Raw genomic sequence first — 27886 nt, 5'->3', positions numbered from 1 at the left:
ATAGAACATATGACGGGATAGGCACGTATGCTTCTCGTCAGCTGCCCGTGGCTTATACGGACGATTTTGGACCACTTCCGGTTTGATGTCGGCTGTTATAGTAAGCGCAGCCATTTAAATCCAATGATGATGATGATGATCGTCGAAATTGTTGTGTTTTGTTCAGGAGTGCCAGGCAAGCTAGGATTGTACACGTTGCAAAAGTGGTTAATTTTAAAGTAGACAATTTTGCATGGCCCGCTAATGATACTTTAAATATCAAGATTTTCCTTAGAGGAATAAATGTTCCCCACCTCTGATTTAAGGAAAAAAATAAGGTATCAACACCTTGCAAAGATGCTGTAGACGAAAATAATGTGACAAAGGACTTCAATTGCTTTGTGACTGGTTTAACAAATTCCATTGTCGCTCTTTTAAGATCTCGCAGCCCTCTGCCAAACATTATACTCAGCAGACACTTTCAACTTAAGGCGGATGAGGTCAAGGAGCAAGGAAAAGCACGCCGATACAAGGCCAACCAATCACAATGCAAAACGGAAGTGCTGCTATCATCATGTATGGTCAACCGGACCAAACCACACCCAGGTCTTGGAGTCTGTACACATGGCAGTCTGCTAGACTTTCACTTCCTCCAGGCGAGCTTGAATGAGCCGCAACCTGGACCCATGTTCATCTTTAGTTGCTTGTACTCAAGTCTTTTTATGTAAAGACAATAGAAATAAAAGACTGGAAATTAACAACAAGGACCATTTCCTTGATTGACGTGCCTGCCTGCAGATAAGTTTTATCTTTCGCGACAGGCGCTATGCACCATGGGAGGGCGTGGTACTTAGGAAACACTTCCACCCACACACGAAGCTAAGATTTCAGAAATGCACGCTGTTTAGGACCCAACGCAGGTCTGTATTAAACTTTTTAAAAACATTTGCACCATATAATTTAGTATTTTCTATGTAGGAAACACGCAAATGGCGCACTATTGCACGATAATATTCTCTTGCATCTTCGTTTCTTTGACCCTTCAGCAGGAGGGTATGTCCATCTATGAATCAGTCCACCTAAAGCATGCATTTGATAATTGTGATGACACTGTGATGGGCGTATGACAAAAAGACGTTTGGTCAGTTTGCTAAGAGGTAAACGATGAAAGCACCTGGAAAGGTCAGTTAATATGTTGAAGTAGGTCTGCATTTTCATTTCCTCTCCAAGCCCCATACCCTAGGTAGCAAAGCTGCTTTAGAAAATCGTAGTTCGTGCTTCAATTGAGCTTGCATAATTATCTTGACAATCATCAGCACAGACGACACTTCTTTTCGCTCCTATGCACTTACAACTGCAAGTCTTTTGAATTATCCTACCCCATCACTCACGTTGAGAAGAGCTATTATCAGTACAGCCTTTACCATCACGCAATATCAAGCTTAATTTAGAGAAAATATTCATCCGCGCCTTAGAAATCTTCTTACGACCATGATTGGTTTATTTAGTAGGAAAGTGCTTCCACCTTGAGGTGATTTCGCACTATGTGACAAAGAGGGAGGGAGTGGAGGAAACGTGAAAGCCTAGGCCAGCGGTTCTCAACCTTTTACTTGTGGCGACCCCCCTGACGAACACCGGTACGTCCGCGACCCCCCTTAGCCAGCTAGGTCGGTGGAAGAGCGGGGGAGCCTTATCTAACCTCCAACCCCGCGTCGAGGAAATCAACAACGGAAGAACAAAGTTCGTATCTGCAAGAAGTATAACTGTTAATGAAATTTTACTAAAGCAAATTCTGCGGTGCTAATAAATATTATTTTATTAATTTTATTGGACACTCTCTTTGATTAATGAGAAGGTTGAGCCTGCTTGCTGTTGCACAGAGAAGCGAACCTGTGTGCGATGTTCGTACCCACTGCTATTCGCACCTCAGCCTCTGCGTCCACACGATTTCTGTATTGAGACTTCAGTGCTGCCAATGCTGAAAATCCTTGCTCACACATATACAAAGTTGAAAATGTTAGAAGAACTTTCATTGCTTTCTCAGAAAGCACCGTTGACGCTAATCCAGAATGTTGGCACTGGTGTTGTTTGGAAGACCATTTTCAGGGATTGGTCACTCGAAAGGTCGATGAGCTGCTCTTCTTCTTCCGTGGACAACCCGCTTGTGCTAGGATCAGCCAGAAATGGATTACGAATCCAATCGTATTTAGTCACATCAATTTCAGCGAAGTAATGCTGAAACCTTTCTTGCAGTCCGTTTAGATGGGCAATAATTACCTTCTTCACCTGATCAAGATTCAAGTTGTCAGCCTTGCACTTACACAAGCATGGAAACATATCAAAAATATTTTCTCTTGCGTCCACAACGAAATTTTTCGGACGAAAGCATTCATCTTGTCAGTTGTTTGTAATATGGTGGTGCCTTTCCCTTGCAGAGACGTATTCACAACGTTCAGCTTCTCAAATATGTCCGATAAATATGCCATTAGCAGCAGTCATCGGTCGTTCTTAAGCCCCCACTCCGCACTGTCTGGTCATGGCCTTCTGTCAGGGACCTAGAGTACTAGGACTGAGCACGTGCGAGGGCGAAAGGGTGTGAATGATGGACGTTTCCTGAATGCGTGCCTTTTAGATGTTTTTTTTTTAAAAAAGAGAGAGAGGTGTGACTGGAGAGGGAGAGGGGAGTCAACGATGAGAGATTGGAGGAGAAAGAGGACAAAAGGCGAGAGGAGGGAGATTGGAGGCTTAATTGTTGAGAGGGGGATTATGTTTTGAGTTTTGGCAGTGAGAAGTCACTGCATGCCGCTACAGTGTACTTGAATAGGGAGAAGCGATTTGGAGTTTGATCGCCCTCACCACTCGGTTACACAATCTAAGCTAATTTCACTAATACCGGTATAAGAAACTTTTAAAAAAGGACCACCTTCGCGACCCCCTTGTAGGCACGTCGCGACCCCCCAGGGTTCACGCCCCACAGGTTGAGAACCGCTGGCCTAGGCTGTTCCGTCAAGGCGTAGGCAGCTTTGACATCCTCCTCCCACATGTTGTCGATGATTGTGACTAGTTCCTTGCTTCAAATTGATTTGCTTAAAACAGGGATGCCCAACCTACGGCCCGCGGGCCATATCCGGCCCGCGAAACCTCTCCCAACAGTGCAGGAAATCGGCATGTTAGTAATAATAATAATTTAAAAAAAAACCGAAAAAAACCCCGAAAAAGGAGAAGAAGAAGTATTTATCCCTACGTAGGGGCGTCTCTCAATCTTTTCTTCGATGGACGAACATTTCGATTCAGTGCTCCGACTTGGTGTCTCTACGATGAGGCCGGACATTCAGAAGTTGGTTTCGGGAAAACAACTTCAAATATCTCACTAATTACTACATAATTAATGGTAAGTACAACTTGTTTCTAATAAAAAATGGTGTCTGCTCTATTTTTTTTTTTCTTTTTTGTATTTTTGCGGTGAAGTGGCCCTCGACACGGCTGTCCTGATTGGATATGGCCCGCAGGCCGAAAAAGGTTGGGCATCACTGGCTTAAAACCAGTGGAGTCTCTACAGAAGACCACCAATTTCATATCAAGAGCTGGTCTCCAAGTGTGAAAGAGGCGAACGACAAAAAAAAAAAAAAAAAAAAAAAAAAAAAAACTGGCTTAAAACAAGACTATGTGTGCAATGTGCCTGGCCATGTACTCGCGAGGCAAGTGAAGGATGGAGAGATCTTTGTCCCGATGGTAGTTGGCGGCCGTATTTCTAAGCTGGTCCTACTCTATTTGTTCACTTCACTTCTCTCAGTGCCTTTCTTTTGCGATGACGGGACGATCGAAGTGTTATAATCGGCGGTCGGGGGAAAAACTACCGACACATTCTCGTATTCGACAAAGTATGTCTGGTTAAGAGGATTGAGCTTTACTTCCCTCTTCCCTCTTCACTTCTTCTTCACTCTTCTTCCCTCCTTCAATCACACAAACACGGGCGAATGCACACTTGCAAGCATATAGTTACACAAGATTTTATTTAATGTGCGAGAAAAAGCTGTCAATATATTTAATCAGCAAATGAGTATTTGACTAAGAAAATGACATTTAAAGAAGAAAACTGAGGAAAGAATCAAATGAACGTATTTCAGACAAAAGAGAGGCCATCGGAGTAAAAAAAAAACAACAACAACAAAAAATCAGTGTTTTAGCCGAGGTTGAGTGCTGGTATCATCACATGATTGGAAGGTCTCCATTCTGTCTCTAGAGAGGAAGGGAATTAAAGCAATATCGGAAACAATCAGGCAGCTTGGCTACAATACTTGGAAATGACTGAGACCTTTGGGAAAAAGGTTGATGCTACAGAGATTTGAAGTGGTTATCCTCCTTCTTATGTGTATTTAGTGTTTTTTTCGTGTAGTTCTGTTCTCAAAATGAATTGCACAAAATATCGGCACATGTCCACTCTCTCTCATTCACACTCTCTTTCTCGAAAGCCCGCACAAGCACGCCCGCGCGCACGCACTCAGAGTAGAGGAAACGATGGAATCATATGGTACCAACGGCCTCTCAGGAAGTTTTTATTTTATCAGAACAGGAATAAGGATTCAGATGTCACACTTGTAAAGCAAATTGCAATGTGCAACTCCTGATATGCCTTAGTAGGAAATGACCCACCACAAAGCCCCGATCCCTTTTGCAATATACACAACTTTATTTCAGTATCGAATGTTGAGAACAGCATACAAATGTAGGAATTTAAAAATCTGAGACCTTGTTCGAAAAGAGCTGATAAATTTCTATACACATTGAAATAGAAATAAAGCAATTAGAAACAGTATCTTAAACCTAGAAACACGATTTAATATTCAGGCAATATTTATCTGAGTAGGATGTGCGTCTCAAAATTTTAATTTAACTGTCTTGACCATTAGAGCAGATTGCATCTCTGTCTGGACATCACTGGACAATCAGCGACATGGTTGAGAGTCGCAGCCAATGCGAGAACATCAGAGCATCTGAGGGGTGGGCAAGCAAGGACAACAACTCTGAACGGTTTTTCGCAAATGTTTTGGGGAATTAAAATCTTTTCCTCAACGAAACTCTTTTATTGAAATAATTTTGCTCTTGGATGAACAATTTTTGCTCGTTAGCTAGCGACAGCACAATCCTTTAAAAACTTTGCTTCAAGCACCATGGTAAACAAACTAGCTGATGATCGTCTGAGAGACTACAAAGCTGTCCAGTCGGGATGACTTGCGGACCATTCAAAAAGCCACGCCCTTAAAGTTTAACACTGAAAGTTCTTTGTTAAGTTGAGAATCCAAGCGACCAGGAAGCATAAACATACATGGCATCATGTAGATAAATCTTCGCTGGAACTACGGCCTGTTTGTGATGGAACAGGGACCAGTCCAGTGCTTTTCTCTTCTGGTCGTCTGTCACACACCTCACTGCCCATCTCTCGTCCTCAGGCTTCCAAACAGGCTTGTTGACAGAGAATGATTCGGAAGAGTGCAGGCATATCCCGGAAATACATTTTGTTGTGTTTGTTGTTGCTGTTGTTTACTCCAAGCTGCTCCTGTTCCCGCCACGCCACTATTCCATAAACTTTGATGTGTTCATCCTGTCGGGTTAAACTTTGTTGCAGGGACGAGGATCGATGGTATTTCTTTTGTGCCATAGTCTCAGTCTCTTTAAGCTCCATCAGAAGACGCACATATTCAAGACAAGATGCTGCCATTACTATTACTACTACAACTACTTTAATAATAATCATCATCATCATCAATCATCAATCATCATCATCATCATCATCAATCATCAATCATCATCATCATCATCATCTCAGTTGATGCACCGGGATCAACATATTTGTATGCATATTTATTTCTCCATAGTGGCGAAATGAGATGGGCTTTGAAATAATCAGCAATGTCCACAGGACTCTACTCAGCTTTTATTGTTATCACTCTGACTGTCGTAGGATGGTGTACAGCGCAGGAGGAAGGTGAGTTGTAAATCATAATGATATTTCTGTAAGGAAGATTTTGAGCAGGTTTTAAATATACATGCAAACGCAAGAAATGATAAGAGGAACTCAAAATACTTTAGGCTTTAGTTTTTTTTTATTTCTATAATCTGATAAATTCATGTTTACAAACAAGAGAACTCACACATTGATACAGCGCGACCACACCCTTTATCTCTCACTCCGAAAAGCGGATGTTTGTCTCTTTATGTGATGTACATATGATAATATTACAAGGCACATGTTAAATTCAATGTCGTATGTCGCATGGTGTGACATAATGTTTATGATAATTGATTTCTGCCTCTGTCAGCTTGCTTTGCAAGGATGTCTCCCTTTAAAGAAACAAAATTTGCAATGGTATCACAACGTGCACCTCCGAAAAATATAGTAGTAGTTACTCATCAAATTGATATATTAAATATTATCTTTAATAGAAATAATAACTATTTTTTATTAATATTAATTTATAGAGCGCATTTACAGGGTGGAGACAAGCGTAAGGTGAAAAATATTGTTTCACAAAAAAAATCACCTACATTACCTATACTTCTCAGCCTCTTTCTGTAACACAACATACCCCAGCACGGGGAAACAAACCCGGTAGGAACTGGAACAAAGGCAGACTGGACAACATTCGGGAACTATCAGACTACGCAGGCTATACGAGGAAGCAAAGTCTGGTCTTGACAAACAGGCTATCCAAAGATTGTAAAAATCTTCGACAAGCAAAGCACTCATATGCCAAATCTTTCCCATGTCTGGACTGAACGACTGTAGCTGGGGCCTGATGCAGACGACATTCTGCGGCTTGAAAGGCAGGAGTAGGTCATCGTCTTCAGACTACAAATATGCTGCTGTCGACTCCTGGCATACCCGCACAAGTGTCCAATGTCTGCGAACTACCTGGCAGGAGACAGAGAGCTAAGGGAGAAACTCTGAGGACCTACACACTTGCTGAGGATGACCGCAGCCATCATTGCAGCTGACAGTGTAATGCGTGGCAAGAACTGAACACAAAAAAAATCCCAAAAGTACACTGTACTCTGAACAACCATCCCCAGAGGACTGGACTAACATGCAACATCCAGCCTCAACAACCACATCAAGAAGACTGGTGCTCACGCAGAGAGGTAGACCAGGTAGACCAACTTCTCCGTCCACCCTTCCACCAAGAAACACAAAATAACTCGAAAATACCACCTCCCCTAATGTGAGCTCTTTGGCCGTCATGGGTGAAGGAATATCATTCACTGATTCAACGCCTGGTCGAAAGAAAGAGAAAGCGACTGTAACACCCACGGATCTCTCCTCCTTCTCTCTCTCTCTCCTCCATCTGTCTTTTACCTTGAATCCGGTGCCATTATTCAGTCATCGGCGACACGAGCGTCTTTGGTGTTTCCTCTAATAATTTTACAGTTACAGGCACCGTGACTACGGATAAAATGCTGTACTACGTGGGTGAAAACCTGGAAGTCCACTGCTACCTGAACCGGCCGGTGGCTAGCGACGCCTACTTTGAATATAACTCTACCACCATGTCACGTCATTACGTCACGGTTGTCAACGAGACTTACCTTCGGCTGGACAAACAGGTGGCCGACACTGACATCCCCGAGACACAATGCGCTTGTTTCGTTGGGGAGGATATGGTGGGAGACCCGTTGGATATATTAAGTGAATGTAAGCCAGCTTACATAGTTACTTGATAGATTTCATTAGTACATCTCCTTACAATAAGAAATTTCATAATGTATACCTCATTACAAACGTAAATGTAATCAATAAAATGTATTAAAATGGGAGGAGAATGAGCCCTGTAATTATCGTTAATATGTGATTCAAAGTTTATACTGTTGATTTTTACCTCTAGTTCAGAGGACTCAGTAACATTTAATGCCGTCAGCTAATCTGAAACTCACTAGTTACATGCACACCACTGAACTGAGTGCGGGCTTTTATCATAGCAGGACCCTGTCTCCTTTTGAGTTTTTCCGCTTGTTGATGTCCAGTTGTTTTGTACGGTCATGATCACTTTGGTTAGATATGATAACCCTCTCCCAGAGTGAATGATACCTGCATTGTCATGTCTTACACATGGTAAGTCGACTATAGGTCACTGTTCCTGAACTATGGAATCTTCTTTACTCTTGAAATCATCACATGACCAGCACTTTCAGATATCTACCGATGACTTCGGGGATAAATCTGTTGACACGGTCCTTTTACTGTTGTATCTTTTTGGATTTGATTTACGAACGTTTTAATAACTTCAATAAATAAAAAAATCTTACTACAAATGTAGAAGTGCATACCGTTTGTAAAAGCAATTTTGTCGTTTTGCTTTATTGTAACAGATCGCCCACGGGGTGTGACGAACCTACATTATGAATATTGCAATGAAAACGATGTATGTGCCTCTTGGAGTCTTGGCGTAAAGTACAGACTGGGGATAGAGAGTGAGCGTCGGGAAGGGTCCAACACTGTGATAGCAGCGGAATACACTAATGACAGCGAGCAGTAAGTCTTGATGGTACTTATATGACATTGTTTACGTGGTCAGTTAACTACACCTCCCTGTATGTTAAGACAGTGCCTTTTATGTAGTTTGCCACCAATAGTTTTTGCCTGTTATACAGAGCCTATATTGTTCACAGAGGGTTTGGACAGCCAATTACCCTCGATAGGTTTGACCCGTTTACTGAAGTGGTGTGTACCGGAGTGTACGCAAATAGTTTATTGGAGAAACTGGTGGGAGATGGGGACTAAAGACGAGTTCTGTGGCCTGCGAAGGAGAGAGTGAGGTGGGCGCGCAGCTTACGGTTTCTACCCCCCTCCCCTCTCTCTTTCTCTCTCTAATCCAAGTCTAACAAGTCTTAACATATATATCAATACATACACGTAGAAGATGTAAACGAATGGTCTGGGTCATTTCCAGTGGACCATGGATGAAATGTGACTTATGGCAGAACTTCACAGGCTGTGTAGCGAGAAACCTGAATGGATGGACGCTGCTGTCATTGCGTGTAACCATCACTAACGTACGTCGGAATGACACAGAGTTCGAACTGTTTGATCGCCTCGCACTTGTTTCTGACGGTGAGTTACCTCCCAGAATGTTATTGTGTGTACTTATAACAGTAATAACTAGTTGGGGTAAGTCCTTCATAAAGGTATGTATGTACAAAGCTGACGTTTGTTTTGTTGACTTTTTGCTGTGCAGGGTAATGCTGGTAGGTGTGTATCTCGAAAACGGAAGGGTGGAATATTCACCCTGGTTGGTGGAATAAATCCAGCCCTGAGCTCTTTTGTTGCTTCAGCCGTCAGACTTTTGAATGGATTATGAATGTGATGTGCATGCGTTCCCCCAGCTGTTTTTCACGCTTGTGTATATTCATCCCAGGGCAAATGTTTCCAATGCGTTACAGTGCATTGCAGATGTGACTCACAATCTCGACTCGCTTTGTCCTGATGCTCCAAAATTTATTTTGGGAGATTTTAACCACTGTGATCTGACATCAGTTCTCCCTAACTACGACCAGTATGTGACATGTCATACTACACTGAGTCAGACAACACTCGACCTCGTGTACGGAACTGTACCACATGCGTACAGATCTCTACCCTTGCCCAGTCTGGGTGCGTCCTATCATACGAGTGTACAACTGATACCCGTTTATAAACCTGTGATCAGGCGGGTACGCCGAACAGTTCATTCCACTAAATGCTGGGCTGCCGACAATGTTGCACACTTACAGGACTGTTTTCAGTGTACTAACTGGGATGTCTTTTTAGAAGCATGTCCTACTCTGAACGACTTAGTGGACACCATCTCTTCCTATATCTCCTTTTGTGTCGATTGCACCATTCCATCCAAACAATTTGTGCTTTACCCTAATAACAAACCCTGGGTGACCAAGAGCCTGAAAGCTGTGCTAAATAGGAAAAAACGTGTGTTCTTCACAGGTTCTGTACACGACAAAAAAATAGTCAATCGAGAGGTCCGTGATGCTATCCGTCGAGCCAAGGTGCAATATAAGTCGAAAATCGAGTCACAGTTTGCTACAGGCAACATCCGAGAGGCTTGGCAGGGACTGAAGAACATGGCCAGTACTGTCGATCGGAGTAAGGGGTCGAAAGCCAAAATCTCGATCTCAGGCGTTGACAGTGCGGCCATGCCTAATGCTCTTAATGCTTTCTTTGCTCGGTTCGAGGCACATGACTTCTCCGTGGAAGTTCACGATGTGCTTCGTTCTCTTCGCCCTGTGCCGAAGGTTGAGATTTGTCGCGAGCAAGTTGTGGAGCTGTTTCAGGGAGTAAATATTCGCAAGGCCTCGGGTCCGGATGGTATTTGTGGCAGAACATTACGTTTCTGTGCGCACCAACTTGGAGGCATTTTTCAACATCTTTTTCAGCGTTCTATGGATTCACTCTCCATCCCAGCTGCTTGGAAATTATCTACCATTGTTCCAGTTCCGAAGATAGTTTCAGCTCGGCATCTCAATGACTTTAGACCGGTGGCCTTAACATCGTTGGTCATGAAAGTATTTGAGACAATCATCAAATCATTGATTCTTAATGCCGCTAACAATCGTATTGATCCCTTGCAATTTGCATACCAGTCCAAGCGAGGTGTTGATGATGCTAAACTGTTCATCCTCCACACTGTAATCAAACACCTGGAGAATCCTCAAGCCCATGCTAGACTATTATTCGCTGATTTCTCTTCGGCCTTTAACACTATCCAGCCACATATCCTAGCTCGAAGACTCCTCGACGAGTTTTCCCTTGATCATCAGCTAGTGTCATGGATAATTCACTTTTTGGTCGACAGGCAGCAACGAGTTCTTGTCAATGGCACTTTTTCCGACTTGACCACCACATGCACCGGCTCACCTCAGGGATGTGTTCTATCCCCGCTTCTGTTTATCCTGTATACCAACAGTTGTCGCAGTAGTCATGAGGGTCACTATCTTGTCAAATTCTCTGATGACACTGCACTGCTGTCTCTACTTAGCGGGCCAGTGCACACTCACGGTGATGCTTTGGACGAATTCATTGTTTGGTGCGATGACAACTTTCTAGAACTTAATGTGAGTAAGACGAAGGAGATTGTCTTTGACTTCCGTCGGAATTCTCCACCGTGTCCCGTCTGTGTCATCCATGACAAGGAGGTGGAAATTGTTTCTGCTTTTAAATACCTGGGCACCATCTTCGATAGGCGACTTTGCTGGGATGTCAACACTCAATCTGTCGTGAAGAAGGCTCAACAACGCCTCTTCCTTCTCCGGAAGCTGAGGTCTTTCTCTGTCTCCCCCCAATTTCTTCAGCTTTTCTACAGATCACATATTGAGAGCGTGCTGTCCTTCTCGTTCATCTGTTTCTATAATAGTTTATCGGTGAAGGACAAGAGCAGCCTACATCGTGTGGTATCCACCTGCTCCAAAGTCGTTGGATCCACCCAGAGTTCTCTTCAGGATCTGTATAACAGGAGGACTCTACTGAAAGTGTCTGCCATCCTTCGTGATGACAGGCATGCTCTGTCGGGTGAACTTGTCCAGCTCCCATCAGGTCGCCGATATAGTATGCCTGCATGCAGGACAAACCGATATGACTTTAATCGAGCTGGTATGATTGACTGCAACACGACTGCCTGTGGATTTACTCTATAATCGAGCTGCAACTGAATTGCCCTCTAGGGATTAATAAAGTATTATCTTATCTTATCTTATCTTAAATCCTTATAGGAAAGCAAATTGCAACTCATGAACCTATAAAGTAGCAAATCTAGCTAGGATTCCATTCTCGTTGGTATAAATTGTTGTCATTTTTGCATACGTATAAAGAAAACGTACAGTATAGGGAGAATACCGCTGCTGAATGTACACAAACCCCCTTCTCGAGCTGAGGGGGGTGAACTATATAGTGCTGCCTCTACTTTGAAACAAACTGTCGCCAGCAAACTACTAACAAACGATCGCTGTTTGTGGTCCGGGTTTTCATCTGCACTTGGTGGCGCATGCAACGGTTTAGACATGTACATTTTTTTTCAATTTTTACCTGAAATAAATAATTGTGTGTGAGAGAGAGAGAACCTGAGAAGGTGCAAGGAATGACGTGACATTGCTCATGAATAGAGTTATTGCCCTTTCTCTAAGCCAAGTGTGTACGCGGGTCGACTTATTAACAGAATAAAAAGACTGGAATGGCTCGTTGGGAAATCTGACGTCCTTCTAGAGGAATGTCACCTAGTCCACATCGAAATACGTGTTAAAGAAGGTAGGTCTTGACGGACTCAGGTATCGAAGCTCACCGCTATTCCCCATTCTCCCCGACAGGGGAATAACTCGTGGTAACCTCTCGATCGTGACAAACTGACAAAATATATGTCCCAACTGTCACATTGTTCCATTTCGACGAACGTGGCATCATTTGAGGTAGGAACCTCGCTTAATTGAATGGTTACTTGCTTAATAGGAAATTGTCTTCACTTGACATTGAGGGAGGGCTGGAGACTAATTGGAACTATAGAGTTTGTCCCAGATCAAGCAGATGTCGAAAGCAAATGTCGGTCAAAAATCATAATTTTCTTTTATGTTGACAGAGAAAATGACAAGAGTGACAGCAGGCAAGCCTCTCTACTATGTTGGTGAAAACATGACAGTCCACTGCTTCCTGGAGCGGACAGGCGCCAGCGACGCCAGCTTCTCGTATGGGTCGGACACCGTGTCACGTGGTTACGTCACGGTTGTCAACGACACTTACCTTCGGCTGGACAGACAAGTGACTGCAATGGACCCCTTCGAGGCATCATGCTATTGTGTCGATGGCAATAACAATACTGTTGGGTCAGCTTATATTCTGACCGAATGTAAGTCGACTTCTGATGAAATTTAAAGAGTGCCCTTTTGTGCATCTTGCATCATTTTAAGAGGAAGGATGACATTATATTCTGGTGTAGTTAAGGATTTTGATTATGATGATGATACAACAAGAACGGTAGCTGGGATATGTGTTACAGAACTTTGTATTTAGTTTGCTGGAGGTTGACTAGTATAAAGTAGGACTACACATGTGATTCAATAACATGTTTTCATGTTATTTTTTTTTTTAAACAGATTTGACGAAATTTGGGAGAATGTTTTATCAGAATTTTAATCCTGATTCTGATGTATATGGTATATATTAACAGTTCTTTAACTATCAGAGATAAATGTCACCACACTTTTGACTAACTACATTGTGTCCTTTTTTCACTAGATCGTCCACAGAATGTGACAGATCTGAAGTTTGAATATTATGATAAAGACATTTTTCATGCCTCTTGGAGCATTGGAGTAAATTACAAGTCTGGAACTCCAACCCTAAATACATCCATCACTGTCATAAAAGCAGAATATACTAAAAACATCACTCAGTAAGTTGTAATAATACGTCAACCCCCTGTGCTTAGAATATTTAATTCATGGACTGTTTGAAATGGGAGGAATTTCTTGGGCAGTCCATTTCTCAATGGGCCAGTGAAATGCCTTTATAGATCTTCTTAAAGCACAAATTTTTATTGAGATGACTGGATTAAGGTTAGTTTTTCCCAAAATCTAAGTAATTAATATTTATTCCATTCTCAAGATAGTAGCCTACCAAGATCCTATACAGATGTTAAAAGTTATTGATTATAAATTAACAACAAATCTACTGTTTCTAGCTTAACAAGTAATACATGACTGTCTATATTAAATGCAGTGGACCATGGAACGATTGCAAATTATTTAAGGACAGCTCAGGCTGTACAACGGGAGGAAAAGGTGGATGGCCACGCCTGTCTTTACGTGTAACCATTGCCAATATCAAGCGGAATGACAGTGCCATTGCACTGTTTTATAACCTCGCCCTTGATAATTATGGTGAGTAGCTTACTATACAGAAATTAGTTGGCATAATAATTAATTAATATTAAAAGAATCTGTCTTTCACCAAGTACATCAATAGTCAATACTATTTTTTAGTTGGTGAAAGGTATCAGTTGGATGATAAGGAAATGGTCAATATGTAGGATCTAAAATGTTGCCATCAAACTCTAACTGGGAGTTATTATCTTTTGTTACAAAGTTCTGTGCTGCCTTTACAATTCTTCAAAATGTTATAAATTCTAAATGCTGCTCCTAGATCATATATTTGAAGTTCTTACATCAAACTGTGACATAAGGCCACATTATGCTGTGTCAGCTCTAGGCTAAAAGTTATTCTGTGGTGGAAATCTCTTATATTGTTAATTGTATATGATTTCAGTTAAACCAGCCCCTGTGAACATTCGTCGGACTGAGATATTAAATAGCACTTGTGCAAAGGTGGTTTGGTGGAGTGATCGATTTTACCCTTTGTATCGCATTTCTTGGGATGTCACAACTGTAAGTAACAGAGAGCTTTGATTTTCAAATAAATAAACTACAGATAAAATTGAAAAGGAAGAGGATAAAAATTTACCATGGCAATAAAGACAGCAAAGGTAACACAGACAGGAAAAGGGAATACACTGTTCAGAAAAGAACTTTGTACATCTCCTCTCACATTCATCCGGATTGTTAGCGAGTAACCTTCAAAGTTTCTAAAATATATTCTCAGAAACAAATGACTGCTCGTATGAAGAATGATGATGTATGTAATGAATGATGCCTTGATGTTTGATTTTGTCCAACTTTACAAATCCAATAGGTGGGATATAGTCTAACTGTCAGAGTTTATTATTGATTTCTGAACTAGTTATCAAATTAGTTTTAATTATTCTTAATATGCATTGTTTGCAATCTTCATTAATAATGTTTACATTAAAGCATTTTTGTCTTATATTTAGCTCAATACTTCAGAGGAACAGATCACCATTTGCTCTCTGCACCCATTCCACAACTACACTGTCAGTGTGCAGGCTTTACCTCGTTCTGGTTTCCCAGGAGTACTGCAGACTGTGACCCTTCATATGCCAGAGGATGGCAAGTGTTTTATAAAATGTCATCATCATCATGATAAGAAGTTTGGAAATATTCTCTGTTGAAAAAAATCCAACACATTAGGACAGGTCAACCCTTTTATACACAAGAGGACAAGCTTACTTCCAAAATTTTGTGTTTTCTTGTGTTTCTTGTGAATAAAAAGATACAAACTCAGACCAGTTTACACTGCAATTGATCATTAAAAATGTTACTGATCCAGATCAGTCTCATATTGCAACATAGCCACTTATGTGACAGTCTAAATAATTTTTTTTATACTTCTGATGCAGTGTACGCTGTGAACAGTTTGTACAAAGTTCTTTTGCTAGGTCTATGTACACATACACAATCAAGTGTGCAATCAACCCAGATAATATTGAGTCAGATAAATTTTAATCTTTCTTCTTTTTCTATATTTAAGAGGGAGATTTTTACTTTGTTTTAGCTGCATAAAGAATTAAGTGTAATCAAAACTAATGTTCATGCCATTTTGATTTTCCAGCACCAAGTACAGGTCCAAAACTGACTGAGGGTGGATATTATAGAAAACAATGTTCAGCAGGACAAAATTCATCATCACATATTTACATTTATTTTAAGGTAAATGAATTTTCAGTTATATTTATTGCTCACTACTGCCATATTATGTAATTATTAACCATCTTAATTATATTCATTATTATCATGATTACTCTCATCTCCATTGTTGTTTCTGTTGTACAATGCCACTATACACTATTGTCATCATGACTATCTTTCCTACGACTGTCATCATGCCATTGTACTCAGTTTTGGGCATCACATTACCTGTTTCATGCTCATCTTCCTTACACTGTTCCACTCCTGTGATCAGCCAAAAGTGTACAAAGCATTGCCAGCACTGTTTTAATGGGCGCTTTTGCTACGATGAGTGTTATCTTTCCTTTTTGTTGGATGGAGCTAAAGCAGGTCTCTTCAAGAGGTCTTCAAATGTTTCATTGAAATGCTATATTTGGTTCTCACTCTTCTTTTATTAACAACATAGTTCATGTACTAATATAAGCAAGATATCCTAATATCACCTTGTCTCAAAGGCAGATATCAAAATATTGGTATCACTAATGAGCACTGAGCTGAAGGATTTTCTCTCTCTTGTCCCAAAAATCATTTTGTTTCCTCAGAACTTTGTGTTTACTTGCAGCCTGTGCCCCCAGAAGATAGAAACAGCGCAACACTTAACTACACAGCCAAACTGTATATGGATGGTCAGGAGACACAGGAACTTCACTTGAAAGATCCAGAAAGTAACCTGCTGACTGTGTCTGTACCCTGTGGGCAGGGATTTTTTGTAACAATGTATGCAGCCAACAGAGTTGGTGTCTCACCTCAGACATCTCTTACAGTACCTGCAGACGACAAAGGTAGAATTTATTTTACTTTATGCCAACTGATAAGATTTGTTAGCTTATTATTTGGACATGGCACCACAAGGCCATCACATTATTATTGAAACTGAGAAGCTGGAAAATATATCTTCTGTTTATTTGACATGAAGAGATGTTGCTACAACATTAGATGTTGGAAGTATTCTCTTGGCAAAACAACTGTTAACTGGAAATAAATATAGGCATTGATACATTTATTTTCCTTTAGGCCATGCAAGGAAAGATTAAAGATTATGGTATTTCCCTTGTAAAATCAGTTTCTTTTACCATTTCCAGTCAGAGACCAATCATCATGAAAATTGAATCGTTAATTGAAACATTTTCTCATGGTTTCATTATCTCATAAAACTACATAAGTTTCAGGTCTTCTCAAGGAAATAGAGGATTTAGATCTTCACGTCGAAGAATTTAGAGAACAAGACATGAAGAAAACAGCACGATGGACTTGGAGATCACATGATACAGTTCTCAAGCAACTACGATTCTATTACTGTGATGCAAAGACATGCACAGCTGAAGCTTGCACACAATGGGTAAGGCACATTCATTTTAAAGCTGGGATGAACTGATGTAAGTGACTGTGGTAGATTTTGGGGGATACTCTTTTTGAATCTTTTAGAAAACTTTTCAAGCTCAGACAGAACAGAGAGATAGAGAAGGGGGGTGTGAAATTGAAATAAAGATTAAAAATGTTATTGCCATTATATGCGAAAATGAAGGCAGCAAAACATAACATATATACCTGCATATAACCTAACCCTGCATCATTTCTTTATCTGTTGAGAAGACCTTGCTGGAGAACATTGATGTCAATATTGAGAACCAGAACTATACCTTCAATGCTGGCAAAGCTGACAAATTTGGATTTGCTGCAGCCACATTTCATGGTAGTTGGACAGGCATTGTTTTTACCAAATGCACATATTCTACAGATTACAGCCAGGGATCATGTGAGTCTTTTAATTTTTACTTCATTTTTATAATTTTCAAATTTTTATTGTTCTATATAATATATTCTATATAAGTTCTTGACAAGCATTCCAAGTTATGAATGACTTCAGTTTACTATCTCTTTTTTTTCTTTTTAGCTTGTCATTCATTCCTCTCTTATTGTATCTTGTGGATATGTTGTGATCATAATTTTCACAATGTTAGTCTACACTTGGTGTTTCCAGATAACATTAAATTGACCTTAATGATAAATCAAATGTTAAGATAGTGCTCATTTCCTTACCATCATTTGAAAGTAGCTACCAATTTGTTGTTAGTTTGGCAATCCTGTATGATGGGAGGGACTGCGAATTAGACACATATTTAAACAAGTTGATCATTTGTCAAATAATTACATTTTGACAAAGAATTCCACCCCATTTTCCCCAAAATGTATGCAGAGTTTCCTTAATACCATGTCATGTGTGTTCTTTATAGCTGTAAATCTGAATCTGAAGGCACCCACATTGACATCAGAGGAAGGACATATACGTGTAAGCTGGCATCACTCAAGATGTGATTCAGGAAGTAGGCTTCTGATACACCGTTGGATAGTTAAATGGTGCTTATTGGAAACCTGTAGAGGTGAGTTTCCTAATGTTTATTACACCTTTACTCTATGTAGATAGGTTTATGATTGCCATAGTAAATTGAAGCACTTGATAGCTTACTTTTTATGCATATATTTTCTCTTTTTTTTGTTTTTTGAATGTAGAAGACGAAGTTTACACCAGGAGTTCCTCAGTAGAACATATATTAAGAGATGTTCACATTAATGTCAAGTACAACATAAGCATAGCTGCTGTCACATCTCATGGAAACTCCAGCTACAGTGACTCATCATTTGTTGAAGTGAAACCATCAGGAGAGACAGGTGAGGTCTTTCCTCTTGTTTTTTGACTCAAAAATTAGGTAGACACAGATTCACTAACTCAGTAAGTGCTACCATGAACATCCCTGTTACTGAATTATGCATTGTCTGTGACTTGCACCTTATTTTATTTAGGAAAAGCTTAGCTGAAAAAGTGAGAATAATAAACTCCACTGTATCAAATTGTTGCTATGGTAATACTGTATACACAAGTAAACAAAAATTCCAGAGTATGCAAGATGCAAGGACTGTCCACATTACTTAACTTCAAAAAAACTGCTTGGGAAAAGAAGAACCTGACATTAAACTTTTTTTTCATCTTTCAACATTGGATGGATTGTATAAGCTCTTGTAAAATAAATGCATTGACACTGCCCTTATACCCACAACACATCGGTAGCTTAAAAACTATTTTTCAGCAAGAGAAGTGGCTTAGAGTTTGATTAAGGCAACAGAGGGAGATGGGGTCTTAAAGAGCAGAGCATCCAGTCAAGAAAGAAGGCTGCACTCAATCGCTATCTGATTTGCATACTTATGGCAACCTTGGAAAATCATGGGACAAGGAGTTTTATCAGGAAGGCCTCCTCAAGCATTAAATTGTTGTGCTTAGGGGTGATCCAGTAAACAGTTGCAGTTGAAACCAACACAATGAGGATCCTAATATTCAGATCTCATCTTGGGACTTGCATTTTTCGATGCAGCCACAGGGCTAGGTTTAGTGCTTTCCTCAGGTGCACTTGTTCTATTTCTTTCATCATCTTCCAATAGCACAAAATCATGTGATAAAAGCAGTGGGAACCCTGTTGTATCAAATAACCAACTATCATGGACTATAAGGGTGGCCTGGTATACTAGCAATTAAAACTTCTGAGTAACACAGTGAATGAAAGGTATGTTTCCACCCTAAACTAAAATTATTGTTAACATGAAATAGTTTCTGTAGATCCCCAAATATGCATTTTACGAACACAAATCTTTGCATCGTTAAAATTTTTTGAAAACATGGAATGCAAATTTGTGATACAGATTAGTTACTGCATGGTTCTAGGTGAATCCTTGTGATACTTTTTTTTTTTTTAAACTTGCACTATTTCCAATATTCTTCAAACCATCTTTTCTATTACCAACATTCTTGTGCATGTTCCAGTCAGTCTTGTCTTATTATTCAACATGCATTTACTTCTTGCTGTATTTTACTTGCATTTAATAACTAGATTTTTTTATTTTTACTGAATTTCTTAAACACTTTGTGAATTTTTAATGCAAGTGTTGATGTCCTGTTTTTCAGGCCTTAAAGTGGAATATATTGCAGGGATATCAGTAGCAATACTCATGGTGATTCTTGCAATGGTTTTATGGTTTTGCAGGTAATTTTATAAGCATTTTATTAGATACTATTTAAATTCATTGATAAGATAAAAATTTCATTTCATATTTACAATTTTAATTGCTACCACTTTATAAACTTTGCTATAAAACCTGTTGGAAACAATTATTCACAACATAAGTGTTACGCTTGGTAGATTATTACCAGATTTTATTTTGTCTCCTATCATTGATGAAGATAGTTTTATGTGCGAGAGGTGTCTTCTGCCATAGTGTAGAGCAGTACTTGGCACTTTCTCACTGTGACACTGTTACAGTACTAAGATGGAGAGCTGGGGTGGTTTGGGGCACACAGATAGTAGCAGAATGAGAGATATATTGGGTTATTGCCTGTTGTAGTATATTCATCTTGAAAACTATGTAAAACTCCTTACACAGGTTTCATTATCCCATTTTGTGAATTTGTAGCCCTTATTGTGGAAGAAAGGTAACTCAGTTCTGGGGACTAGACTAATGACACTAGAAAATATTCTGCATGTATGTTGCACTGAGATTCTGAGTAAGACATTTCAGTGTCAGGCTTAGATCAATATCTTTGCAGGGAGATAAGGGTAATAATGAACTTTGTTATCATGTGATATACTCTTGATGTCTTATTTGTATCTATGTGTCAACAAATCTAGAAGCAGATAGCACTTTTATTTTCAGAGAGCTTAACTGTACCACTCCATCTATATCTTGAACTCCAGTCAACTAAAGTCACTGTTCTTTATTTCCCTTAATATGTGATACAGATGCAGTTCATTCAGATATCATAGGAAATTCAAGTTCCACACTGTGCTTTGCCTACATTCCAAAGTAGTATCACAAGCATGGTCTGACTGGGGATTTTGGGGTGGTTTTTTTCCAAGCACCCTACAACAGAGAGGGAGGGAGGGTAAAAGACAACCAGGGAGCATGCCCTTTTTTTTCACACACGTCGGTGGTCTGCAGTAACCATGTAAAGGGAAAAGGCATACCTGTTACATAGGAAAATAAAACATTCTTTTCTTTTTTCTTCAGGATTAAATGGAAAGAGGCCAAGATGAAGTTTTCAAAAACTATTGTGTTTCCCATTCCAAACAGGACTTGGAAAAATGCAAGTGATATTATACATCAGGTATAGTTGGTTGTTTAGATTGATATAATGAAACATAGCCTTCTGTAGTCATCATCAAATCTGCCTTGTGCAGACCCTCTGACAGCAAATATCTCTTATCTTTGGACTTTTTTAATCCTCAGATTCGCCGTGATATATAGTCTTAGTTGCTGGTGTGGTGTAAAACACAATCAACTTGTTTACAGATTGATTTTCAACAATGATCAGGAAAATGCAAACATAAACTCAGATCTTTGTTACAAAATTTGTTTCTTTGCCTGTCGTGGGCAGACATTTTCTAGTTATTTTCATAGTGATGTCCATTTTCAAACAGTTAAACAGTGAAAAACAATTGCTTCATGTGGTAAGTGTGCTATATTCCACTGAAACAGGAGATTGCTGTTTTAAGGATAATATAGCTTGATCTGTATCTACTATGTGGTCCTTTTACTTTTTACAGCAATGGTTTTCTGTTTTTGTGCATAGGTATTTTACACATGTTCACAGGAACACATGCACAAATGACTAATTTAATGATATTTTTGTGTTAATGGTGTTTGTTACAGCCAAGGAATTCAGCAATACAAAAGGGTTATGAACACGAAACAAACTGTGAGGACAAGATACACAGAGAAAATAAAAAAGTAAGTGTTTTGTCACATTTTTGAAAGACCCTTGCAAAACTGAAGAAAGCTTTCAAAAGTTACAAATTTATAAATAGATAGACCACCAAAACTCTGCTGTAAATTGATATTATATTGATAGAACATTCACCATACTTAACTGTATGTATACAGCACAAGTTATTCAAATATTTAATGGCAGTTAGATAGGAAACCAGAGGGAGAGGGGGAAGAGGGCCATGTACTCTGTTGGATAAATCTAAAAACTGATGGATTTAATTTAAAAAATTGATTTAGTGAAGATGAGCCATATCTTAAGACACAAAAAACAAGTTGCAGATTAGAATAAAATTTAGCAATGAACATCATGACTCTTTAGAAGCTTCCTTATATTAGATGAATGTTCTTTTGCATAGACTGAATATTATTGACTATATTTCAGGGGAGCTAGGCTTCCCTCTCGTTAGAAAGATACTAAACATAAACAGTGTACAATAATGTACAATATTATTTTTCATAAGGCTAACTAATGTAAAATGTTATTTTTCATGCATCCACATGAGAAAATGAAGATGACATTCTTCAAAAAGTATTTGTTAAGTGGCTTGGTCAGTTTCCTAGAGATCTTTGGCATTTACAGAGCTCCAGCTTATGGCCCCCTGCTTAAACAGCAGCTGTATTCTGCTTAAATTTGTAGCAGGAATGAAATAGAAGGAGAAAACACCCCACAAGACCAAATGTGAAATTTTACTGCTCATTTATTTTACAAATGCAGAAACAAGATGACTGTGAAAGTGGATATGGTGGATCTGAAAAACCACCATATAAGCACTGCCTGGATGTACCAAAGATGCAAAAACAAAGGTCACTGTATGTGATATCTGTACTCGAGGACCAGCAGGGTGGAGAGAGCAGCAGTGAAGATAACCAAGGTTGTAAGACACATAATGTCATGGACTTGACTAACTTGTCAACAAATAAAACCTCACTTTTGTTTCCACCAGTTTGCTCCCATGAGCTCCTGAATATTTTGGAACAAAATAAAAAGTTAGGGGTTGAAGAAAAACAGGGGATGGCTGCTGGTAAAGAAATCTCTGAAACAAGTAAATTTACTTGTAATTCCCTGGAGTTGCTTTGTAATACTGCAAGTGCTCCCATGCATCCTGAGTATATCTTATGTAGGCCAAAGTTGGATTCTTTGGAACCACTAGTTGAGTCCACCATTGAGCTACTTGGCATTTGCAGGTCTGGTGAAGCTCAGCAAAATCTTTCCTCATCCGTAGAAATATCAGCAGCTTGTGATCCACCAAAAAACAACAAAACGAGTTATGAAAGCTGCACAGAAGACAAAGTGAGCACGCTAATGAATGGTGTCTGTCAACCCACAATGAGCAGTTGCAAGCAAGCATCAGGTTCAGACATAAATGAAATAATTGTGTGCAACAGGAGTCAGAAAACTCCCTCAGAAACTGAAAGCCATAAAAATCTGTTACCATATGTGCCCATGAATAACCTTTCTGAAATGATTGCTAGTCCAAAGGTAGTGCCATTGTGTGGTGACAAGGACAACGAAGAAGAGAAGGATGTCCTCATACCTTGTGTGACAAGAATGGAAATAGACAGAAACATGTTAATTCCTGCTGTAATGAAAATGGGTGATGGAAAAAGCCAGGCTGAGAAAACAAATGCAAAGTGTTTGATCCTATCTGAGAATGAAGGAGGTAGTGCAGTGATGGATTTGTATGTGACTATGGCTAGGATAGAACACATGAAAAATCATACAGAGGGGATAAATTTGCATGATCGACCCTATGCAACTAAGAATATTGACAATGGTGGAGTTGAGTTTAAAAAAGAGAAAGAAGAGGGAGAGTTGTTTAGAGCAGAAAAACTGAATGTGGATGAAGTGCAATCAAGTGCAGCTGTGACTGACATTTTTAAAGATGGCTGCAATTATTGGAATAGCTTGGAGGAGTCAGGAACAAAAAATAATGAACTCTTTAGTACAAATGCAGATGAAGACATTACAATTAAGGCTTTCCCAGAGGAAAGTTCAAAAGCAGAGGAAAAGTCTTTGAAGAAAGATTTTAAATGTGCTGCCCATTCTTCATTTCACACACAAGGTTATATTTCCATAGATACAGTTGTGCATCCCAGGAACATGGGAAATTTACAAATTTGTGGTTGAAATCTTCTTGGCCACTTGATCACAGCAGGCGAGCTGCTGGATAAAAGGATTTCATAATTCTCATATCCACACTGACTCTTTTTAAAATGAAAAACTGCACTGGTGTCTCATTTGTACAGTCTCACTTGGTTGCAATATTCCTCTTTGATGAGCCACTCATGCTGCAACTGACAACACTCCTGCACCCTCGTCAGCACCGTAACCTGTTCTGCTCATCCCCACCCCTCAGAGAGATAGAGATCCCTGGAAGAGATTGCCTTTACAGCAGGGCTGTCTGTCCTCCTGTCACTAGCATCATGGCTGGTGAGGTATTGCCCCATTGGTGCAGGCTTGTTTTCTCTACACCAAAATCCTAAAATATTTAATCGATTAAGAAAAACTTTAAAAGAACTAAATTGAACAACCTCAAAATGCAATGATGTTTCCTTGCCTTGGCAAAGGAGTGATAGAGGCTGAATTAGATACTGTGATAACCTGCTGTCACTCATCTAAATCTGGGGTTTGGCAAGAGAGTGCTTCCACCTAGACTTGTTTTCACCCTTAGGGGATCATGAAGTGGGGGAGAAAATCTCCATGGTCATCTGTGATGTCACATACAGAGATAAGATCTTAGATAAGATCTGAACCTAGGACCTTACAATTCTCACTGGAGTGGTGATGTGAGCATTATAACCACTATACTATAGGGTGCCCTGCACTGTTCATAATTACATGTTGATTCTTTTCTAATTTTTCTTATTGTTAGACCTTTTTGTCACAGTACAGAAGCTTCTGCTGTTTTAAAGGGCTGTTGCTACTGAAATGGTAATGTTAATAATATTCTGAGCTTTATATAAACATGTCAGAAATAGCATCTTTTCTTAACGATAAATTTCGAAGCAATATAACGTATTACATAAATTTCAAGAAAGAAGAAAATAGCTTTTTTTCCTGTCTCATGAAAAACTTCTCTTGTGCTTTTGTTTTATTTCAACTGTGTAAAAGTCTTTAAGTGTTTGAAGTTAAAAAAAATTTTTTTTATCTACACCATTTCTTATACACCTAGCTAATACAGATTCTTAGCATATGTAGCAGGAACACTTATTTGGGGCAGCATGTGCCGCTGACAGTACTTTGTTCCCTTCACCCTTCACCCCACCTCCCTAGACTTGACTGACCACGTGGTTTCTGCATGAACGAAGTGAGTGATCCTGGAATGGGTGACGTAGCACCCAAGTTTTCAGGTTTAAATATTGGGCAAAAGGCAGTACCTGCACCCCACCCCGATAGTGTAGTGGTTAAAACATCTTGTAACCACTGTAGTGAGAAATACAGGGTTCAGATCTCGTTTCAGGACACTCTCGCTAAGCAGGGCTGGGTGCCCGAGGTTTTTTCTAGGAACTCCAGTTGTCCCCCTTCCCCCCCCCCCCCCCCCCATAGTGTGAAATCAGCTCTAGGTGCAAGCACTTTCCTAACTAAATAAACCAGCAAAACAACCTGCCTGCCCCCATACAAACATCCCCCAAGATCCCCATCCACCACAGTGCGAAAAGGTTGAAACACTTTCCCTTCCATAACATCAAGTGCTTGCACCAGGAGCGGCCTTAGACATGGAAACTGTGCACCTCCACATGACTGCCAAATCGAAGGGGCTGACACACCAAAATATATTGAATATAAAACAAAAAGAGAAAATAATGACACAGATGATGGCAATGTGGCAAAAAAACTTTGTTTCTCTGTTAATTAGCCCGGTGTGTTTACTAATGTTGCTACAGTGGGAGCAGTAAGCTATATGTAGTATTGTAATGTTCTTCAGTAATGAGAATATCATGGGTTGCCATGTGGTTTTATTGACATTGGCGGGCGAAGGAGCCACTGATTCTTTCTCTGTCCATGGCCGCCACGAGCCGACAGCTTCCCCTGCCTGCACCCTTTGTGTCACAGTGTGAGGGGTTATTCCTTCCCTTTTGATTATTTTGAGTACAGGAGAAAGTACCCTTGCACCATGTAGGTGTTATGGTCTGCTGACAAGTGGCTCACGTACCTATAAATCCCACTATTTGATTTTCCTTATTTTGAGTGTGGGAGAAAGTACCACTGCACCTTGTATAGGTATCATGGTCCGCTGTTAATTAAGCGGCTCATGTACTTTGAAATCTCTGTTTTCTTCCCCCTTATAGTTGTAATTTAGTAACATAAGTAGAACTAGGCATAGAACTTGGTGATAGGTATTAGTGGTATAGGAGTTAGATACGGATCATACGGTTGAATTGGTTTGCAATTATAAAGAATGTAAATAAATCCATTTTAAATTTACTTTCCTTAAATTAGTGTGTATGATTCAACACAGCACTGATACACTTTTTTCCTTGTCATGTGAAGGAAATTAACTGTATACTACTTGAGCTAATGAAACTTGTGTCATCTTGTGCATGTTGGAAAAGAGAAGGTAGAAGCACGTTGTGGTGAGCATACATGACGAGTGATGGTGAGAAGCTGACTGATCCAAAGCTGAACAACGCACCAAGGATAACACTGCTGCAGCTAAAAGCAGGGTATTTTGTGGAATCCAAAGGTTGCTAAGTGCGGGTGTGTGGTGGATGAAAGGAGTGGGTGGAACACAATGCGAGGTATATTAGACTATAGACACCACACCCAACGAGTAAAGACCTTGGGAAGTTCCATCCTCTTCCCTAGAACAACAAAGATAATAATAATTATTATAAATAATGAGCTGATGTTCCTAGGAAAACAAAACGGAAAAAAATATTCTATAATCCTTGAAATTTGTAAGCAGAATATGATCCAGCTGTGAATCATTTTAAATATGCACTAAAATTCCATGGCTTAACTGTCTGTCAAGTAAATGTAATTTAATGACACGGGTCAATCAGTCTCAGGATATCTTTTGTAAAGGGTTTTTTCCACAATGTTTTGTGGAGGTAAGTTTTTCTTCTTTTGGATCTTTTGGTGTGTGAAAGGTTGTTTCTTAAAGGAACATAGAAATAGCTTTCTTGAATTGTATCTGTGGTATAATTTTTTTTTTATTACAAATTTCTTCCTAAAAGCTAGCATTATCTCTAGCAACATTGATCAGTGACTCATAATTTTAAAACAAATCTGCCACTAACATGTTTCTCTTGGTTTGAAGTGTCTGAACTAGATCATGACCTGTTCATGGTTTGATGTGTTTCGAAAAATTCATTAAATCAATCTCAGAATAGTGTCTGCAGTTTTTTAAAACTGTAATCTTCTCAGGATTGGTGTTGCATCTTCTGGTTGACTTCAATTAACTTTGCATTTATGTTTTGTTTATTAATATTTTATTTAATAGCAAGAAGTAAATATTTTTTTACTTTGTATTACATTGGTAAGGCTTATTCTTGCCAGGTTGTTTGTTTATTCTGATTTCGTGATGGATCTCAGTACGCAGCCCATTTCAGTTGCCCTTTACACTTGAGAGAGATTATATTTTTTGCAATACTTTATACTGCATATGATATATATATATACTTCCCTTGCATAGTTTATCTGTGTACATAGAATTTGTTAATTTCCTGGTAACATTTCATTGGAAGAATTTTTTTTTTGTCTGTTGTATTCCTTTAAATAATGCACTTGTTGATGGAGTACGTTTTGTCCTGCATAATACAGTAGTTTGTCTATATTTTGAAAACTCCAATTCCAATGTATATACATGTATCAGTATACATTTCAGGTTATATACAATTATTTGATGAGTACCAATTAGCATTTCTGTGTGCTCGTTGATGAAGAAATACATTATTAAATATATAGTCATGTCTATGCTGTTACTCAGATAATTGCTGTTTCAGGTGCAGTCTTGTTACTTCTTTTACATTTAAAATAAAAGTGTTGACTCTCATTGCCTATATTCTTTTTCATTAAAAAAATTACAATTGTAAATTTAGGATTATGTAAATTTACTAAGGTAAGTCTTACAAGGGTCAGGCTACTGTTACAAAAACTTACAAATGTAATGAATGGTCATTAAATTGATGTTTTCCATTTTTTTTCTCTAACTTCTAGCGTTCTTTGCTTACTTCTGAAGACCCACATCGTCTTAATGCTACAACTTTTGCCCATATCCTAGGGATACCTTTAGCCATTGCTAACTTTTACTCTACTCAAACAGCTCTATTAGTTTTCCTTATGCAGTGGTGCAGGTTCAGACACCAAACTTGTTAGCCCTTATCACACTCAGGCCATGGCCTTTAATCAATATATCTCATTTAATTACATTTCAGAGCAATGTCCTATGTCAATGCCCATACAAGCAGCTAAAGACAATAGCACTACAGAAGACTGGAAGTTCCTTTCTGGGAAATTAAAGGAAGTACACATCCTTCC

General features: G+C 39.3%; 1 protein-coding gene across 11 annotated transcripts; it reads left to right on the top strand.

Moving 5' to 3' along the window:
* Positions 1 to 585: 585 nt before the first annotated feature.
* On the top strand, positions 586 to 27548 carry LOC112573106. Of its 11 annotated transcripts, none has more exons than XM_025253138.1 (20): positions 586 to 899; positions 5856 to 5965; positions 7412 to 7669; positions 8344 to 8506; positions 8925 to 9085; positions 12591 to 12857; positions 13247 to 13403; positions 13730 to 13890; positions 14276 to 14394; positions 14838 to 14973; positions 15476 to 15573; positions 16154 to 16373; positions 16755 to 16930; positions 17185 to 17347; positions 17826 to 17972; positions 18103 to 18261; positions 19547 to 19625; positions 20647 to 20743; positions 21289 to 21366; positions 22118 to 27548. In XM_025253138.1, the coding sequence occupies exons 2-20, from the start codon at positions 5890 to 5892 to the stop codon at positions 23531 to 23533; spliced, it is 4131 nt and encodes a 1376-aa protein (XP_025108923.1). In that variant the 5' UTR covers positions 586 to 899; positions 5856 to 5889; the 3' UTR covers positions 23534 to 27548. The 11 variants fall into 11 exon arrangements, with proteins under 11 accessions (XP_025108923.1, XP_025108918.1, XP_025108924.1 ...); XM_025253133.1 differs by having other exon boundaries at positions 7406 to 7669; XM_025253137.1 differs by lacking the exon at positions 586 to 899 and adding an exon at positions 3616 to 5620.
* The last annotated feature ends 338 nt before the right edge of the window (positions 27549 to 27886 follow it).

This window comes from Pomacea canaliculata, linkage group LG10 (genome assembly GCF_003073045.1).
Source record: "Pomacea canaliculata isolate SZHN2017 linkage group LG10, ASM307304v1, whole genome shotgun sequence".
NCBI lineage: Eukaryota > Metazoa > Mollusca > Gastropoda > Architaenioglossa > Ampullariidae > Pomacea > Pomacea canaliculata.
The sequence above is the reverse complement of the archived record's forward strand: the minus strand, read 5'-3'. Positions and strand labels throughout refer to the sequence as shown.

What these genes read in the sequence shown, in the direction of transcription:
- LOC112573106 (XM_025253133.1), top strand. Translation starts at nt 5,890, where the DNA reads ATGTCCACAGGACTCTACTCAGCTTTTATTGTTATCACTCTGACTGTC. An exon ending in GTTGGATATATTAAGTGAAT is followed by an intron (nt 7,670 to 8,343) that starts GTAAGCCAGCTT and finishes TTATTGTAACAG; the next exon opens with ATCGCCCACGGGGTGTGACG. An exon ending in AGCTTATATTCTGACCGAAT is followed by an intron (nt 12,858 to 13,246) that starts GTAAGTCGACTT and finishes TTTTTTCACTAG; the next exon opens with ATCGTCCACAGAATGTGACA.